Here is a 19,722-nt window from a genome sequence, read left to right on the forward strand (position 1 = left end):
AAATAAATAAATAAATAAATAATAGATTTAGGTCAAGCTTTGAACACATGCACACTCTTGACATCTGGGAACAGTGTTTTTTTTCTCATATAAATATTCCAAAACTGTCAGTTTAGCAATTTCAAATTCATTAAGTTGACATAAAGGTTATGATTTATTTAAAGTGAATTACTGATAATGACAACTTCATTAAAATTGTTTCATTAAACAGTAAGTACAAACTTTTGGAGTCAAGGTTAGAGTCCACACTGAAGAAATCACTTGAAATAAAAGAAGAAAAAATTGCTGCCTTGGAAGCGCGATTAGAAGAATCAACTAATCTAAATCGACAGTTGCGCCAAGAGCTTAAGATAGTAAGTTAAAACCTGTTCCCATCTCTTTTGTGATGTAGTAACTGCAACTTATTTTTAAGTTCATAAAAAGTTTACATTTATTAAACTGCAAATCTATAAGTTAAAAATATTTACTGTTTACAAACACTGCTAATTTGAAAGCAAAAGCATTGTTAAAGTATAGTTTCCCACAACTTGTACTTTTCCACTGTTAAACTGTTCCTTTTTTTCAAAATAGGAAAGTGGGGGAATAGCTGTTAGGCCTTAGCTCAGCAGAATTCAGAATTCCTTTCACTATACTCTTTCTGCCTCTCTTGCAAGTGTTACACTCTACTTGATTTATTCTGGCTGGCTGGCTCCCAATTACTCTAAAAATGAGGGGTAGTATTAATTTTTGCATCATATTTCTATTTTTATTAATATTGAGTCTTGAATTTTATAGAAAAAATAAGATCATTTAAAATATAGTTTAAAAGTTATTAAGTCATAAGAATATTTAGATGTATAATTCTTTTGAGTGCTTGGAAACTGAATTCTATCTCTGTTCAGTAAGGTGCACTCCAAATGGTATAGCATGTAGTCTGAACATGTATTGGTCTGTATGAGCCTTGATGAATCATAAATGAAATAATGGAATAATTAACAATGCATTCATTAAAAAAAAATCTTGATATGGGCTAAACAAATACTAAATATTTGCATGCAGTATTTATGACAACAATAAATAATGACAAGAAGTGTTCAATGTTATCCTCCACATTTCTATAATAATGTTGACAGATCTTGAGATCAGGTTGTTATTTGCATTTTATCCTGTTTATTTTTGCAGTTCATAGCAAAAGAGGCTGTTATAGAAATAAAGACAATTAATAATGGTCCTTAATAATGATCAGATTATTTGACTAGAACTGGGGAGACCTAGGTTCAGGTCTCCATTCAGTCAGTTTACTCTGACTTAACAACCTAACCTCCAACTGGTTTTTATGAAGCTAAAATGTATATATTTTTTGAGGGAAAATAGAGTAGAAATGTAATAAATAATTTGTATATTAAAATTTGAACTAATTTATCTTTAGGTGAAAAAGAATTATGAAGCCCTCAAGCAAAGACAAGAGGAGGAGAAAATGGTACAGAGTTATTCTTCAAAACTTGATGAAGAAAGTCAGCCTGTCACTAAATGGGAAAGAGAGAATCAGGAAACTACTAGAGAACTTTTGAAGGTTAAAGACAGATTAATTGAAGTTGAAAGAAATGTAAGTATTTCATTTGTTTTACTAGAAACTGTTAAACATTGCATGGTTGTTGTGGATCTTACACAGGTGATATGTTTGTACAGACAACATGTTAGAATCTTTTAGAGCTGTGTGGGCTTTGTTTAATTTGTTTTTAGTTAGTCACAGGCCTGTTGTGTGCATGCCCCAAGCATGGTTCCCTCCTGTTCCTTCACTTTCCTCTTGACTACTGTATAAGCAGTATGTATTTCTATGAATTTTTTTCTTCCAAATTCAGTCTTTCCTCTGTGTTACAGCTGCTGTTGAGGCTGTGACAATCTTTCCCATTTCTCAAGCATTCTTTGTAAATTCCCAGGTGTTATCTCAGCAGATTGGTCAATCAACAATTTTCTCCTTCCCTTCTTTAGCTACTATTTTTCTAGTGGTAGCTATCTTTATCATAGTTTATAGTTCAAAATGAAAAAAATATAAAAAAGGAGAATTTTTCTTCTTCTTCAGAATTCTGCAGTCTGTGCCCCTTCACATGACCCTTTTTTGTCTTTGGGTTCTCCAAGAACTCTTTTAGAATCTATCAATCATTTTCCTTGGAGAATCCAAACAAAACACTTCTTCATGGAAGGATGCAGTATTTAATTAATTCAGAGGAACTTAATACTGTATAAACAAAGTCCATCAAAACATTTCTGTTCCCTTTGTCCATTTAAAAACTTTTTTAATCCCAACTGTTAATTTTGCTTTATGCTGCAAATTAATTTTTAAATTCTTGTTCCTTTTTTTTCTGTTAGTCACACCACTTGCCATAGGAATGTTTACCAAATGGTCTAATAAAAATGTTTCAAAGATCATTTATAGCCTTTAAATAATTGTAGTCCAAAGTGCTTTAGAAAGTGGGATTTGTTTAGACCCAGTGCCAATTAAAGGCTCCACTGAGGCTGCAAGCCTGATGTTCCTTTCCTCATCTCCCACTCTTTATTCATGAGTGAGAAGCAGTCTTATGGAGCATATGATTTCTTCAGCTTGCTCTGATCCAGAGAAGCTGTGCTGGCCAGAAAAAAAGACTGCAGAACTGTTGCCAAGGCTGTAACAGGCTGGTCACAGTTCCAGCCTTGACAACATTTCTGCACTCTTTTTTTTCTAGAATAACAGAATAGAGTTGGAAGGCACCATGGAAGTCTTCTAGTCCAATCCTCTGCCTAAGCATGAAACTCTATACCATTTCAGACAAATTGTTGTCCAGTCTTTTAAAAACCTCCAGTGTTGGGGCACTCACAATTTCTGGAGGCAAGTCATTCCACTGATTAATTATTCTAACTATCAGGAAATTTCTCCTTAGTTCTAGGTTGGTTCTCTCCTTGATTAGTTCCCATCCATTCAGTTATGTCTGATTTTCAGAGACTGCCCGAACAAGTCCCTGCAGTTTTCTGGCAAAAGTTTTCAGAAGTGGTTTGCCAGTCCGTCCTTCCTGGGTTGAGAGAAAGTGATAGTTCACTCAACTGGCTTTGTGCCTAGAACAAAGATTTCCCCGTTTCTACCCTGATTTCCTAATCACTGTCCCTTAGTCATACATTGCAGGGGTCCCCAACCCCCAGTCTGTGGACTGGTGCCAGGCCGCAGCATGCCAGCAACCGGTCTGCACAAACAAGCAAAGCCCCATCCACAGGATTCAGGCAGCACACAAAACCACACCCCCTCTGGTCCACGGAAAACCCCCTCTCCACATAACCAGTCCCTTGTGCCCAAAATGTTGGGGACCTCTGATATAGTGTTGTTTAAATATGTCTCTATAGTTTCAGCTTGAAATGTGGGATTTTAACTTAAATATTATCTGTTTTTAAGTTATGCTTATAATTTGTGATCTTAATTTACTAATTTTGAAAGTTTGGACATTTTTTAATGTTGGATACAGAATTTTAAAAATATTTATTTTTTTTTGTTTTACTGAAGACGTACATGCATTTAATATGTATTTTTTTATTTCTAAAGAATGCAACTCTGCAAGCAGAGAAGCAAGCCCTGAAAACTCAACTAAAGCAACATGAGACGCAGAATAATAATTTGCAAGCTCAGATTTTAGCACTTCAAAGACAGACTGTTTCCTTACAGGAGCAAAATACAACCCTGCAAACTCAAAATGCAAAACTTCAGGTTCTGTTTTCATATATAAATATTTTCTCCACATTTATAACTTACAGGTAGTCCTTGCTTACTGACCATTCATTCAGGGACCAAAGTTACAATGGTGCTGAAAAAAAACTTTACAACCTGTTTATGACCTCAGTCATGTGATCAGTATTAAACTCAGTACGCATTATCCTGTGCTGACCTGTCAGTGCCTGGTGTACAGCGTGTTGTCTTGGTTTATATTTTAACTAGAAAAAAGGACAATAATAATTAATAATGATTAAGTTTGATAATTCCATAATTAGTATATTAATTAATGATATATTTCTTTGATCTTCCCTTCTCCCATTTATATTCTCTTTCAACCTTAACCAAAATATAATTATTAATATTTTCAATATATAAATGATCAGATATAGACATGTTTTATATTTATACAAATAGTAATAATCTCTATGTATGACATTTTTTCCAGCTTATATTATTCTTATATCCATCATCTCATTAGTTCAGCATGCATCCTATTTTTGTAATTTTTGTTTACGCTTACGGTAATTTTCCTTATATTCAATCCAATTCTTACCAATCATAATTTCTTCATATGTTAGTCACCTAACTGTCCAAATTTTCCCATTTAAGTACATCATCCCAATATTTTATGTCATGCATTATAAAAATACTATACTTTTTATCTATCTTATAGTATTTAGATATAACATCCTTTTCACTTAAATTAATAAAAGTTACATCAACCTACTATTTTTACATTTCATATATTATGGAACATACTATATTACTTAAATCTCTTATCTCTCTTGTAATAGGGCCCCTTTATGTTCAAAGTTCTCTATTCTTTTAGCCATATTCAAATAAATGTTTTTTCACGTAATAGTCCATCTGGTTGTTGTTGTTGTTAGTTGCGAAGTCATGTCCGACCCATCGCGACCCCATGGACAACGTTCCTCCAGGCCTTTCTGTCCTCTTCCATCTTCTGGAGTCCATTTAAGCTCACGCCTACTGCTTCAGTGACTCCATCCAGCCACCTCATTCTCTGTTGTCCCCTTCTTCTATTGCCCTCAATCTTTCCCAGCATTAGGCTCTTCTCCAGTGAGTCCTTCTTTCTCATTAGGTGGCCAAAGTATTTGAGTCCATCTGGTATGGCGAGTCAAATCTCTTGTATCTGTCTCTGTTCTTTTTCTTTTGCCAAGTAGTTTTCCTGGTTGATATAATCCACTTACCCGGCAGTTCCTGTGTTTTTACAAATGTTGTTGGGAATACAAAAGATGAAGTAAGTAAGATGAATACTTTGATGGTTCTCCTGGTAAATCTATAGTCCACTTTTCTTGTTGTATCAGAACCTTGTAGATTTTTTCCTGTTTGTATTAAATTGTAATTCTTTTCATTTGTTATTTCATCAATTTGATCATATTCTTCTAATTTGTAGTCAGTTATCGGATTTATTTGTTCATTCGTTATTTCCTGGGTGTTTTTTAATTGTAGATTTAGATTGGAAATATGCTTATTTAAATCATCAAAGTTGTTTTGAATTTCCTTGTGATTTGAGTCTATTGTCATTTGTATTTGTCCTAACATTACATATATTTCCTCCTGTAAAGTATTTATCTTGCCTTGAAATATTACTTCTGGAGGCTCTTGATTTTCCAGGCTAAATCCTTCAGGAGAAAATATTGAATGTGCCATCCTGTCATTTTTTGATATGTAAGTGATGTCCATGTTGTCTCCCCCCTTTAATTAATCTTTCATCAATGTTTTAATTCAAAAGTCAATTTATCAAGTCAGTCAAAATTACAATTCAGTGTGTTAAGCCACTTTAAATCCTTCCTGTAAATTCTTCTCTAAAAGATTAGCCAAAAGCCAAGGTTTTTCTTTTCCATAAACAGTTCTTAGATTTAAGCAATAGTCCAGGTCTTTTTTTCCCCTTTCAGACACTTTTTAATCTTATAGCTGGCTCTTCCTTTGTTCCCAGCTGTCTTCAAGGTTATTTGCAATTCAAAGGAACAGCTTTTTCTTTATTTCTAGGCATTCTGCCAATTTCTGAGTCATTATTGTTAGTGTTCTATGCTCTGATTCTTCACTAGATGTCAGCAGTTATTTCTTTTTTCAGTTTTTTTTTCAATCAAAAAGTTATTTTTGTTGTATATTTTTATAATTCCATCAAAAACTCTTTAGGGTATAATCTTGACAGTTTCTTAGTTCCTAGATTTGTCCAGACTAGTATTTTAAATCAACTTTTAGTATATCTCTTTCCTCCTTAATAGTAATTCGCCGCTTCCGTGTATAAGGGAAATGGGATATAGTCCCCTCCCTTCACTTCCGGAGGTTTCCTTGCTTTGGGGCTCTTTCTCAAGAATTCAATTAGTAGATAGAAGAAAGAAGATCAGTACTCTCACCAATTCCAAGCACGCTGTTCACCGATGTTCATGTTCATGCTGTGGGACTTCGGCTGCAAGTAGCTTGGGCTAGATGCTGATCTCACACTAGCCTTTCTCCTGTCGGGTTCGGAGAGCTTCCCTTGAACCAAACGAAGTGACCACCGTCACTTCCTGATCAACGGGGCGCCCCTCCTTCACGGTCACCTCTTTGATACTAGCCGTGGAGAGCGGAGGTCCATTCTCGCACGGCCATGTGCTACAGGCGCAAAACCGGAAGTCTTAACCTGTGGTTTCTTCTTTTTTTTCCCTTTCAGAACATATTGTTTTGAGAGAAAGAAACTGCAAGTAAGCTATGAAGGCAATTCAGAAATAAACCTCCATTTGGTTATCAATGACACACACTCACAGATATAGAACTTTTATTATACCCCTTAGAAAACTACAACATTACATTACTTTTCGACATGATCGTCATTCAAATTAAGGCACTTGTCATAACGTCTTATAAGGTTTGAAATTCCTTAGTAGTAGTTGCTTGGCGCCAAATCTGGGGGGGGGAGTGATTAAAAACATCCCAACAGAACTGCTTCAAAAGTTCTTGGGTGCGTCTAGCAGTGTGTGGGTGAGCATTATCGTAAACCAACACCACACCGGAAGTGGTCCATAAAAAATCCCGCCAAATGTGAAGATGCCAAAGGAGTACTGCTAATGAAGCTCATGGAGCGTGGTTCGACCATCAGTTCAGATGTCTACTGTGAAACATGAAAACTCAGATGAGCCATCCATAACAAGCATCAAGGCATGCTGACTTCCGGTGTGGTGTTGGTTCCCGAGTGCCGTTGTAACTTTGAATGGTCATTAAATGAACCGTTGTAAGTCAAGGGCTACCTGTAGCTGAAAGAAGATGGCAACGAAAAATACTTTTTTCATACATTAAAAGGAGTCCGTTATACATTGGCTAATTACTAATTTTTTTCATTGTAGGTGGAGAATTCAACAATTAATTCCCAAAGCACATCACTTATGAACCAGAATGCACAGCTATTGATTCAACAATCAACCTTAGAAAATGAAAATGAATCCATAATAAAGGAACGGGAAGACCTGAAGTCATTTTATGATTCTCTAATCAAAGATCATGAAAAATTGGAACAACTTCATGAGCGGCAAGCAGCTGAATATGAGTCTCTCATTTCTAAACATGGAAACCTTAAATCTGCACATAAGAATCTTGAGGTAGAATATAAGGATTTAGAAGACAGGTAATTACATTGTGCTAAATCTAGCTAAATTAGGAAAGCCATAGAATGATTTAATAAACAGTTTAATAAAAAAGCAAAATATAGTTTCTTAATTATTTTTACAATTTATATTTGAGAATACTTCTTATAATTTTATATTCACCTGACAGATACAGTGAATTACTTCAGCAAAAAGTACAACTAGAGGAATTGGAAAAAGGCCTCAAAGTGGAGCAAGAGAAAATGCTTCAGCAAAACAAGAAACATGAAATGGTAGCAGTGCAATACAAAAAGCTTTGTGAAGAAAATGATAGGTGAGAAACAATACTAATGAATTATAAGTAGTCCTTGAGTTATATCTGCAATTGGGACCAGATTTTCAGTTGTAAGTTATTACAATTATAAGCTGAGAGTGGCCTTACTTTACAATCTTTTTTGTGGCGATTGTTAGGGCAATCTCTGTGGTCATTAAGTGAACGCTGAAATCATAAGTGTCAGCCCATTATGAATGAATGTTTCTTGGCAGAAACTGGCAAAAAATGCCAGAAATCAGTAAAGTTGCAAATCACAGTCACATGACCATAGGATATTGCAAGCAGTTATAAAGGTGAGCCATTTGCAAGGTGCCTGAAATGCAAGTACATTACTGGGGAATGGAGGCACGTCATTCTACGACAGTCAGAAGTACTTTACAGGCTGCTCCAGGTTGTTAAGTAAAGGACTACCTTAGGCTCTGTGTATATATTGTATTATAGAGATTGAAATTGACCATGATCATAACTGAAATACAGTAAAGTCTTTCAGTTGATGTAATTGCTTCCATTGGCAAAACCAGTAGAAAGATAACCTTCCCTTGTCTTGAAATCAAAATCTGTTCTGACGTTTTTAAAATCAGTGGAAGAGATTTGAGGAATAAAGGGGAATGGGAAAGGAGAAAAAACAGGACATTTCCATTGGCGCGGTATTGGATTTTACTCAGCACAGTGCAAAAGCATTGTTAAAACTTGAGCTATTTTAAGAACATTGCAATCCATCTCTAATAAATTCATAGAAATCCATCTTAGATATGAGGAAAATACTATACAAAAAAGGTTGTAGCATTAGTACTCATGCTTTGTTTTTGTTGTTAAGAACAATACTACATGCATAACTCACAGGGGTCCATGGTGCTCTCTGAATTTGCTTGTTTTCTTGCAGATGTTTCATTACCCTAACTAGGTAACATCATCAGAAAGCACCAAGGATCTCTCATAATGTTTACAGACAGTTTGTGAAAGCAAATTTTATGGTAATATTGTTATTTCATTTTTATCATTATTAATTACAGATTAAATCATACATACATACAACTTTTGAAAGAGAATGAAGTTCTTCAGGTTGATCACAAGAATTTAAAAACTTTATTAAACAGTTCTAAACTAGAGCAAACAAGACTGGAGGCTGAATTTTCTAAACTTAAAGAACAATATCAACAACTGGACATTACTCACACAAAATTAAATAATCAGTGCGAGGTAATCAGTTTATACTATCTTTACAATGCTTTATTACAGTTTAATTAAATATATGGTATATTTATATGCATTTATAAATAAATTAGAATTACAAATTTCATAATTTAACATATTTTTAAATATGGTCTCTAAATTCCTTGGCCTTAATTTATTCTATCCTGGGTTTCAAGAAGACATTAGTTGGAATAGTTTGGAACTTCGTTAGGGGCTGATTTTAGTCTGATTCTGTTGGTAGAAGAGTATTTTTGATGGCTGTTGGAACAAGTTAGAACAGAATGTGATGGTGGCCTGTCTGGCATGAAATAGCAAAACGTGCCCACTCACTTCGCCAAAGCTCAGCATCAAAGATAGGACTTATTTGTAAAAGAGACTTCCAATCACAGAATTTATTTCATGGTGCCATTATAATTTTTTAAAGTTTTTTTTTTTAAAAAATACTGATTTTGTATATTTTTACCAAGATATTAAAAACCATAAACAACTTTAATAAATTTTCCTTTATTGAATCAAATATTGGGTTTATGTTTTACATAAAGAGTTAAGAAGTTTCCTAAGTTTGAGAATGCATCTAATAATGGATTTATTAATTCATTCATCTCCAGAAAAGTTGCAGATAATTTGATATTAAAACTTTCAACTCGGTATAGTAATTTCTGGCCATTTTCCACTCTTTTCTGTCTTTTACTTTTTCCTCAGCTTTGTACCTTTTTTCCTGTGTTTAGGAGGATAAAATGGATGTCATGATAGGTATAGCCAAAAAACAAGCAATGTTTGATAAACAAAAACAAAAAGCATGTATTCTCTGATTCTTCTTCCATCTCAGTTGCAATAGGGTGAGCATGATTACACCAAGACTCTCTCTCTCTGACCAGAATGTCTGCCTGCTAGGAGATTGTTAGTGCTGTGTGAAGAAATACTCAGTAAATAATTAAAATTAAGGCTAAAAAGATAAAAGTGAAAGTTTGAATCCACAACTGTTGAAACAAGACTAAGAGCAGAGGAGAAGCAGAAAATGTTAAATAGGGATTACTGGAAGAGATCATGGTGTGTGTTCAGTGCAAACAGCTTTTGGTGTTCAGGAAACAATTCCCCTGAGAGAAATATAGTTCTACTGGAACAGTGGGGAGAGGGAGAGATGCAAGTGAAGGGCTCAGAGATGTAACAAAAGTCTTATTCATGGGGTGACAGCTCCTTGGCTGTTTCAGAGAACGAGGGTCCTGGGGAAGGAAGACATCAGTCTAAGGAAGAGGGAAGTTCTCCCTTAGAAGAAACCCATTCCTTAAAGTCCGAACAGGTTTTCTCTTGCATTGAGAATTCTCCTTGGGTAATGAAGTTTCTGGTGGCAGATGATTTGATCATTAGGAATTTAAATGGCTGGGTGTCTGGTGGTGACTACCTGGTGTCTGCTGCTGATTGCATGGTGATTTGTCTGCCTGTATGAAGGTTACAGGTACTATGCACTGTCTAGATAGATTGCTAGATATTGCTGGAGAGGAGGCAATTGTTGTGGGCACTAATGACTTTCTTAAATATAGTTGGGAAGACCTAGAAATTAAATTCAGATGGCTAAGCTGGAAGCCAGAACCACCAGAGTAGCTTTCTTTGAAATGCTACCTATTCCATGTCCAGGACCAATTAGACAGGAAGAGTTGGAAGGCATAGGCCTTGTTTAAGGATACTTGACATGGTTTCTTTAAGGGAAGATCTTGTCTAATTTAGCAGAGAATTTGAGAGTGTTAATAAATATGTGGATAAGGGCAAACCAATAGACTTCATTAGTCAGATTTTTGAAAAGCTTTTGATAAAGTCCCTCATCAAAGATTTCTCAGTAAGTTTAACAGCAACAGAATAAAAGGGCTGATTCTCTTGTGAATAAGTAGTTGGCTAAAGCATAATGAATAAAAAGTAGGAATAAATGAACATGTTTTACATAGAGGGTTATAACTAGTAGGGTCCCCCAAGAATCTGTATTAGGACTGGTATATTTTAACATTTATAAATGATCTAGAATTTGATGTGATAATTGGAATAAGCAAGTTTGCTGATCACACTAAATTGTTTAGAATTTATCAGTTAATAACCAAGAAGAAGGGATTAGGATACTAGGTGTAAAAATAGCAGATTCAACATGAGCAAATGTAAAATGATACAGACTCTTGCCAGGGAATCCACCAATCACTGCTCTGAAACTAAAGGTAAAGGCTTCCCTATCAGTCCTGTATGACTCTAGGGCATGGTGCTCATCTCTGTTTCTTGGCTGAGGGAGCCACCCTTGTCCAAAGACAATTTCCCTGGTCATGTGGCCAGCATGGCTATATGCCAAAGGTGCACAGAATGCTGTTACCTTCCCACCGAAGTGATACCTATTAATCTACTTGCATTTGCATGTTTTCGAACTACTAGGTGGGCAGAAGCTTTTAGCCCAGGATAGATTGACAGGCAAAAAAAGTATGAAATCCACCTAGCCCTGAAACTAACGAGCTGTTAACTCCTGTGAAGGCAACGTATAGGGAGGCTGTTGAGATGCAATGAAAGTGGGCTGCAGGGGCAGCCAACAATTTATGCCAACGTATTTTCCCCCCAATTCAGTTATAAGAAGGAAATAAATTGATGTGACTATGAGAGGGAGCCTTTCATCTGTCATCCATTTAGCATAAAGGACTTGATACTACTCTCTTTGGAGAAAAGAAATGTTGCTAAAAACAAATCAGATCTGAATTTGCTGTTAGGGCTTTAAACTTCTTTGGATTCAATTCCTAAAAGATTATTTGGGGTGTATAGGGATAGCAATGTAGCACCTGAAAATCTTCAAAAGAATCACTTTTCAATATAAGTCTTTTAATTACTTTTTGTTTCATAATATTAATCTTTCCATAGAGTTACTATTTTTTTTACAATTGCTTGTCATACTTTATTAGACAGCCATCAATAGATGCCCTTTATCCAAAAGGTCAACATCTCTGTGCTTTTGATGAAAGAAATCTGATAATATGAATATTTACATGAATTTACTGACAGCTTATTAGGTCTTAACAGACAAGTTTCTCCAGTTGGGTAGGAACATATACAGGGGACATAGTCCAATCCCTTACAATATAAAACTTTTGGTTCCAATGGTAATTCAAGTTTATAAGCATTTCAGTTCTTGGATTTGCCCTGCATATATACTACTTACTCCCTTTGGTGTAGGTACAAATGTTTTGATTGGAAGGCAATGGGCTTAAAGAAACTCAGATTTCTTCTGTTTAAATTTAAATCCAGACATGTCACATAGAGAAATATCAGTCATTTCCTTCATGCTTTTTATGCCTGTCAATCTATCCTGGGCTAAATGTTTCTTATAAAGAATTAATGATGGATTTTCTTCTGTGAAATTTCTCCCCCAATGTACCTTTCATTGCAATCCCTTTATGAAACATTATCAGTTAGCTCTCTGGTTTTGTACAAGAGACTGTAGACAGAAAGAATTACACCATATTCCTTTGTCTTAAGGTCATCCATTCCAGATCATGTAGATTAGTTAGTTATAACAACTTGTATGCAAGAGGATGCCAGGTCTTAACAAGTTTAGAAAGAACAGTGATTTTTCTATGATTTCTGGTGTGACCCAGATGGCTTAGTCATAAAACTTTTTTTCGTTATTTATGCTCTTCTCCCACATTCCCACATTCCCAATTTTCCTTGTTCCTTTATTAAACAGATCTCTGTTATATAATAATAGTAATAGTAGTAGTAGTAGTAGTAGTAGTAGTAGTAGTAGTAGTAGTAGTTGTTGTTGTTGTTGTTGTTGTTGTTATTATTATTATTATTATTATTATTATTATTATTATTAAAAAAGTTGGAAGGGACCAACCCCCTGCTCAGGCAGGAAACTCTATACCATTTCAGACAAATGGCTCTCCAGTCTCTTCTTTAAAACTTCCAGTGTTGGAGCATTCACAGCTTCTGGAGGCAGGTTGTTCCACTGGTTAATTGTTCTAACTGTCAGGAAATTTCTCCTTAGTTCTAGGTTGCTTCTCTCCTTGATTAGTTTCCATCCGTTGCTTCTTGTCCTGCCTGCAGGTGCTTTGGAGAATAGCTTGACTCCCTCTTCTTTGTGGCAGCCCCTGAGATATTGGAACACTGCTATCATGTCACCCCTCGTCCTTCTCTTCATTAGACTAGACATACCCAATTCCAGCAACTGTTCCTTATATGTTTTAGCCTCCAGTCCCCTGATCATCTTTGTGGCTCTTCTCTGTACTCTTTCTAGAGTCTCAACATCTTTTTTACATCGTGGTGACCAAAATTGGATGCAGTATTCCAAGTGTGGCCTTACCAAGGCATTATAAAGTGGTATTACTACTTCACTATAGTTGATAGTTGATCACTGTATGATAGTTCATCACTATATGAATGAAACTAAATGTAAATGCAGAACTGAGTTCTCGGTTTACTCAATTTACAATCTATTCTTTCTAGGACAACAGAATGGGTTAGCATTGTTGGATTCTTCTGTTATCCCTAAAAATAAGAAACCTTCATGTTGAATAATCATTGTTTCATCTTGTGTGTAAAAGAGAGGCAAAAATCTGACAAATGCCCTGAAATATTCCCCAAAAGAAATTTGTCATATACCATTCCCATTGGCTATAATTCTAGATATATTTACTGATAGCCAAAAATATAATAAAACTTAAAGAGAACCAGCAGAGTGTTTTTGGTTAAAAGAAAAGCAACTGAAAATAATGTATTTTCTAGGGCTAGCTTGTGTTATTAATTATTTATCTTAGTTAACTGCACTGTATAAATAAAATTGGGTCACTATTTGCACTAAATGTTATGTTTGGACATTTTGACAGTTGCTTAGCCAACTAAAAGGGAACTTAGAAGAAGAAAACAGACATCTACTGGACCAAATACAGACTTTAATGCTACAAAACAGAACACTTTTGGAACAGAATATGGAAAGCAAAGATCTCTTCCATGTTGAGCAAAGACAATATATGTGGGTATCAATTCAGGAAAGCCAGCTACAAAATCATAGCTGCCATTGAATTGTCAAATAAAAATCATGAAAATGTTATTGGGACATTTTCTTAAGAACTGATGAAAAATGTTTTAACACCTAATCAGATTTTAGACACTCATGTTCACTATGAAAGCATATTCAGTGCTGAATTAATTTGAATGAGTCTTACTCAAATTCTGTGTAAACAATTAAAGAAATTGACAGATTTCTAGATGACAAGTTATAAGCAAATCTGTTTCTACCCCTGATGTTTTTTATTAATAAGGAATGATAAGATTATTTAAAATACATCTTTTCAATTTATTTGACTAAAGATGTAAATTATATAAAATGACTGTTTTAAAGCATTATGTTTTAATTATTTAATGTTTGCGTATACCATTAAAATGTAATCTGAATTTTGCTGTGACTACTTAATGACTACTATATTCCAATAACTGCATAATAAAATACTTCTGAATTAGAGAGAATTTTCATGCCAACCCCATTCATTATTAGCATCTATCATCCATGACTGGAGATGCAGTTTTTGTGCAAAAGGGAATTGTAGCCAAAGGTGTCTTCTTAGTCAAAATAAAATCTGCCCTTTGATACTGAAGAGAGAAGTGTACAAACTAAAACAGAACCATGGGGAAAAGTATAGGAATTGTGAGATAAACATATATTTACTTTGAAAAAGAGTAATCCCAATTTTTGAAATTTACAATATTATTTTAAAAGGGAAATTGTCAATGTAAAACATGGTAATCTCAATTTTTGAACAATATATGTTTTAAAAATTACCATTTCAAAAAGTGATTTAATTTTGGGGGCTGAGTTACTGCTTTGTTAAAACACAGGCACAAACTCACACACACACACACACACACACACACTTGTAATAGGAAAAATCCGTGCTTTATACTGGGGATATTTTCACAGAACATATTGTGGGTTCATTATTTTTAGATTTAGGTTTTTTTATCCTGTTGCTATTATTTTTATAAATAACTCAGGATGGCAAACCCACCATATACCCCCTTTTTTCCTGTTTTCCACAAAACAACAACCTTGTGAAGTAAGTTGGGCTGTGAGAGAATGACTGTCCCAAAGTCACTCAGCTGATTTTCCTGCCTAAAGCGGGACTAGATCTCAGGGTTTCCTGGTTTCTAGCCTGATGCTATTGTCTGCCTGCCTGCCTGCCTACTATCACATTTCTATCCCGCTCATCTCAGTAGGTGATTCTGGGCAGTTTACAATTAAAACATAAAAGTTAGTATAAAAGCATAAAAGTCCCTGATTACAATTTCCTTTTGCAGAAATATATTTCTATAATCAAAATCTTCATGGAAGTAATCTGGATCAATCATGTGCTGTTTAAAAAACAATTTCACAATTAATTATAAAGTGAGACCTGTAATGAAAAGGTATTAAGATATTTAGATACAAAATTAAAAGGAAAAGCAATTTTGTAGAAATATGTCCTTCTGAAATGTATTTTTTTATAGTGACAAGTTGAATGAATTGAGAAGACAAAAAGAAAAATTAGAAGAAAAGATTATGGATCAGTATAAATTCTATGAACCATCTCCCCCTAGAAGGTAATGTGACCGCTAAGTTAAAGGACATTGTTTTCTTTCTGTTGGGAATTGTTTAAGTTGTAGTCACATGACCAGAGAAATGTTAACAAATTCTAAATTTAGCATTCTTTTTCATCAGTCAGTCAATCAATTTATTTTGGTTATTTATCCATTCAGAACAGAAGACCACAAACTGAGACAGCAAATTAAAAATCGTAATAAAAATAAAGTATTATAAAACTGATGTGGTTAAAGTACAATGTATGTCAAGTACAATGTAAAATTATAAAATGCCTCATTCAGAACCAGAAATAAAATCACATTAATTGGACAATATTCATATGGTTAAAAGTATTCATATGGGGAGTTATTACCTGTAACAATAACCTTTGTAATAAAGGCAATATAACAAACATGGTTTAATGCTTCTGTAGTTCCCTCGCCATGAAAGCAAAAGTGTTTCTTCAAGTGGAATATTTTGATTTTTTTCTTCAAGAATAGTTGTTGGAAGGAGTTAATGTTGTCAATGTTAGAATTCTTCTGAATTTGGAAACATCATTTGGCTTAAATTCCTTGCCAACTTAAAAAAAAAAAAGGAAGTTACTGCTCAGGAACATACAGTATCGTTAAATAGGTCAGTCAGAGCTAATTGGCTTTCAAAATAATAGTACGCTACTTAAGGGCTGTTGCTGCATGCTCATGTCCCATCTTCAGCATTTCATCAGATGAATAGCATTTCAGTTTTAGTTGACTGGTTTCTCTTTATATTGTATAAACCAGTGTTTCTCAACTTTGAGAATTTTAAGGCATGTGGACTTCAACTCCCAGAATTCCACAGCCAGCATTGCTGGCTGTGGAATTCTGGGAGTTGAAGCCCACATGCCTTAAAATTCTCAAGGTTGAAAAACACTGGTATAAACCTTTCACATTCTTTTTCATTTTGTTTTTCAAAAGGAGAGGCAACTGGATTACTCTGAAAATGAGGAAATTGATAAAATCAAAGAAAGATGTCAACCGAGAACGCCTCAAATCTTTGACTCTAACACCAACCCGCTCAGAATCTAGTGAAGGATTTCTTCAGCTGCCACATCAAGATAGTCAAGATAGTTCCTCTGTGGGCTCAAATTCACTTGAAGATGGCCAGATAGTGGGAACTAAAAAAAGCAGCAGTGAGTAATTTTTAAAATTTAAATAGGGAGTAGTATCTGCTATAATGTTTCCAGTTCAGAATCTATTGGGGGGAGGAAACTGCATTTAAAGTATTCTAATACAGTACTTATTATGTGGTTGATAGTGGAGAAGCAACCTCTACAGCAGAGTATACTCCTAAATGTCTTTCAGGGCTTCACTATTGAAAATGAAATTAACCAATGGGTTAGAGTTGGCTGGTGAAATTTGTACCTCCTTTACCCGAATTCTTTTATATATATATTGTTTTTCTCATTCACTCACAACATTTTTATCATGTGATTTTCCTGTAAAATGCTTCCTTATGAACATCTTTTATTTAGTTATAGAGCTGATCTGATTTGTCTGCATGTCCATTACCAACCTGCCATCTGATGAAGTTAATAAAGTGCAACCCTGTCTCCAACATTGCATGGAAGAGATGGTGTATTGGTTCACATATATTATATGTAAAGCTCAGCTGCATATTGATGAGGAATGTATTTATATACCTATTAATACAGATATGCCACCTTTCATTCAGGAGCTCATGGCAATGTACATAACGGTTCCATCTCTTGTTTTTCCATACAACCACCCTGTGAGGTAGTTGGACTGAGAAAGAACAACTGGTCCAAAGGTTTCCAGGCTATGGGTGGACTACAACTTGACTCTCCCGATTTCTAGTCCAATATGTTAAGCACAACACCATTCTAGCCTTCAGTTTAAGAATAGCCATCATCCGTGCTTATTATGTAAACTTAGGGAAGCAAGCAATTGGCATATTAATATTCATTTTGCTTGTATATTTTAATTGTGCTCTGCCATCAAAACAACAATATGCTCAGTAGTAACACTGGCCAATTTTGATTGATCTTAGGTTATATTAGTAGCAAATGGGATCTGTTTAGCACACAAACCCCAAAATAAGGAAATTCAGACTTAGCAATGTTAAGACCTTAAATAGTAAACTTAGTGGGCTGTATAAAATTGCAGAATGCTTATTGTTTATTTTCACAATCCAGTCTATGAGCATTACACTTTTGTGGTCACTGTTCAGAATTCTGTTCTAAAGGTATTTGAACTGTATCAAAACAATGTATACCCATTTTTGGAATGCTGAATTCTTAATATTCGTTTGTTGATTTAATTAACAAAAGCAGTTTTTTCATTCATAAACTAAAAAAAATACAATATATATTTCATAAGGCAAATAGCTTAAAATTTTTACCTATTGCCAAAAGTTGTAAATGTAGTGCCTACCTTTTAATTTTTATATTTTTATACAAACATTTTAAATAATGTTTTAAAATGAACAAAAATGTTCTTAAGTTTTGTAGTTTTATATTAATGACAATTTGGTATCATTTTAGGTGTTTCAGATAACAAGCACTGAAGCTTCTGTTCACTCTATGTGCATCTCAGCAAAACTGAAGTTTATAATAGATAGCTTGTGATTTACAGTTACATTCTGACCTACATTTTTATGTACTGCTTGACTGAATGTACTCTCTATGAAGTACAATATATCTATAATATACATTTGAGTGAATTTTTTTCACTTTTTACCTCTCCTTCATTGATATAATTTGTAGAATGGATGAGATAGGCTCTTTGTCAGCTTCACCATTACAGATTATCAGTTTTTACTGCTGTATAGCAGCTGACTTGTGATTTCCAGTTCTTAGAATCAATACAAATTCCACCTTGTCTGTACTGAATCCCACTTTGTTTTCTCCCATTCTGTTTCTTACACATTGGAGAACTGCAATCCAAACTTGCAATCCAAACAAGTTGGCTGTGTGTTACCTGCACGTTTATGAGATCTACCTCCAAACTATACATGTTTCTTCTCAGTGTTTCATATTAAATAAGATGGGGAGAAGATAGAATTTTGTGGTACCATAAAGGATAATTCCAAAAAGGTCAAGCAAAATCTCATAGTATCACTTTCTGATAGCATCTGGAAAAACAGGAAGGAACGACTACTAAATTGTATGTCCAATTTCAGTTCTCCTTCAAATATTTACTTAATGCTATCGAAAGCTGACAAGAGATCTAGAACTATCAACAAAGTAGCTCTTCCCTATCTATTTCTGAATTCACCAGAATAATCAAGATAGTCTACTTGTCAAATCCAATATAAATCCAGATTGAAAAAGGATCAAAATAATAAGAGTTCAAAGTACAGAAACACCACTTTCTTCACCAAATTGGCTAAATCATTGACAGAGACTGACATACAATATATTTTTTCATGTGTACTCCTAGAAATATATATCCAGAATTGAAGTGTTAGGATGGAGTTATAGATTGAAATAATAACTGGAAGTACTCTGTCCTGGTTTAATTTAGATGAGAGAGGCAGAGTTGGAATTGGTAGATGGGAAAGATTTGTACTTCTGGGAATTTTTCCTACTTTTTACTCCAGCAAAATCCTCCAGTGAAAAATGCAGTGCATATGAAAATAGATAGATCATAAGTAAAGATTAAATTTTCTAAGATTGTGGTATCATATATAACTTCTTGGAAGTTAATGTTATTGAACATACTTCATTTTGATTTTTCTCATTATTTTTCTGAAATTAATAATGTACATATATGCTTTGTGTTTGGACTGCAATAAATCCACACTGAATTTTTTTTTCTAGTTACCAGGTCCTCTTGCATAGGATTTCAAGTATGGAATAAGAGGTCCATGTAAAATCCTTTTGTAACATTGAATTTAAAATTGTTTTTGATTTTAACATCTCTTCAATGTCATATTTTTCTTTTTTCTTTTGTTATGGTATCAATTTTCTGAATGATACCATCCCCTGCCCAATACCCAAGTGCTATTGTTTAAGATGACACTCTAATGGATTGTTTACATTTTTTTTACACTTCCTTTCTTAATTAGATAGTATATGGTTGGTCATGCTTAGCCATGGCTTGTTTTAACTGTGACTAATACGAAAAGTTAGATATATTAAAGTCTGTTCTGCAGATGAACATAGTTATTTTGGCTCTTATTTGGCCAATTCCTGAATTTTTCCCCCCTCCTATTTTTATTGGTCCTTGTCTTATGTCCATGTGGAATGGATACTTGATAGGACACAAAGGAAGTTGGGACTAAAATAGGAAACTATATGGTATATATTCACATTTGTTCA

At 34.4% G+C, this 19,722-nt stretch overlaps 1 protein-coding gene across 1 annotated transcript in view; it reads left to right on the plus strand.

Moving 5' to 3' along the window:
* CCDC88A (coiled-coil domain containing 88A) overlaps window positions 1–19,722 on the plus strand; it is an 81,568-nt gene that overhangs the window by 50,334 nt on the left and 11,512 nt on the right. Inside the window, exons 17-25 of the mRNA XM_029287196.1 lie at window positions 212–353; window positions 1,409–1,585; window positions 3,548–3,709; window positions 7,063–7,340; window positions 7,490–7,633; window positions 8,647–8,833; window positions 13,675–13,820; window positions 15,332–15,424; window positions 16,358–16,572. Coding sequence (XP_029143029.1) covers window positions 212–353; window positions 1,409–1,585; window positions 3,548–3,709; window positions 7,063–7,340; window positions 7,490–7,633; window positions 8,647–8,833; window positions 13,675–13,820; window positions 15,332–15,424; window positions 16,358–16,572 — 1,544 coding nt within the window. The remainder of the gene's footprint in view (window positions 1–211; window positions 354–1,408; window positions 1,586–3,547; window positions 3,710–7,062; window positions 7,341–7,489; window positions 7,634–8,646; window positions 8,834–13,674; window positions 13,821–15,331; window positions 15,425–16,357; window positions 16,573–19,722) is intronic.

This window comes from Protobothrops mucrosquamatus, unplaced genomic scaffold, assembly GCF_001527695.2.
Source record: "Protobothrops mucrosquamatus isolate PMUCROS unplaced genomic scaffold, P.Mucros_1.0 scaffold_256, whole genome shotgun sequence".
Taxonomy (NCBI): Eukaryota; Metazoa; Chordata; class Lepidosauria; order Squamata; family Viperidae; genus Protobothrops; species Protobothrops mucrosquamatus.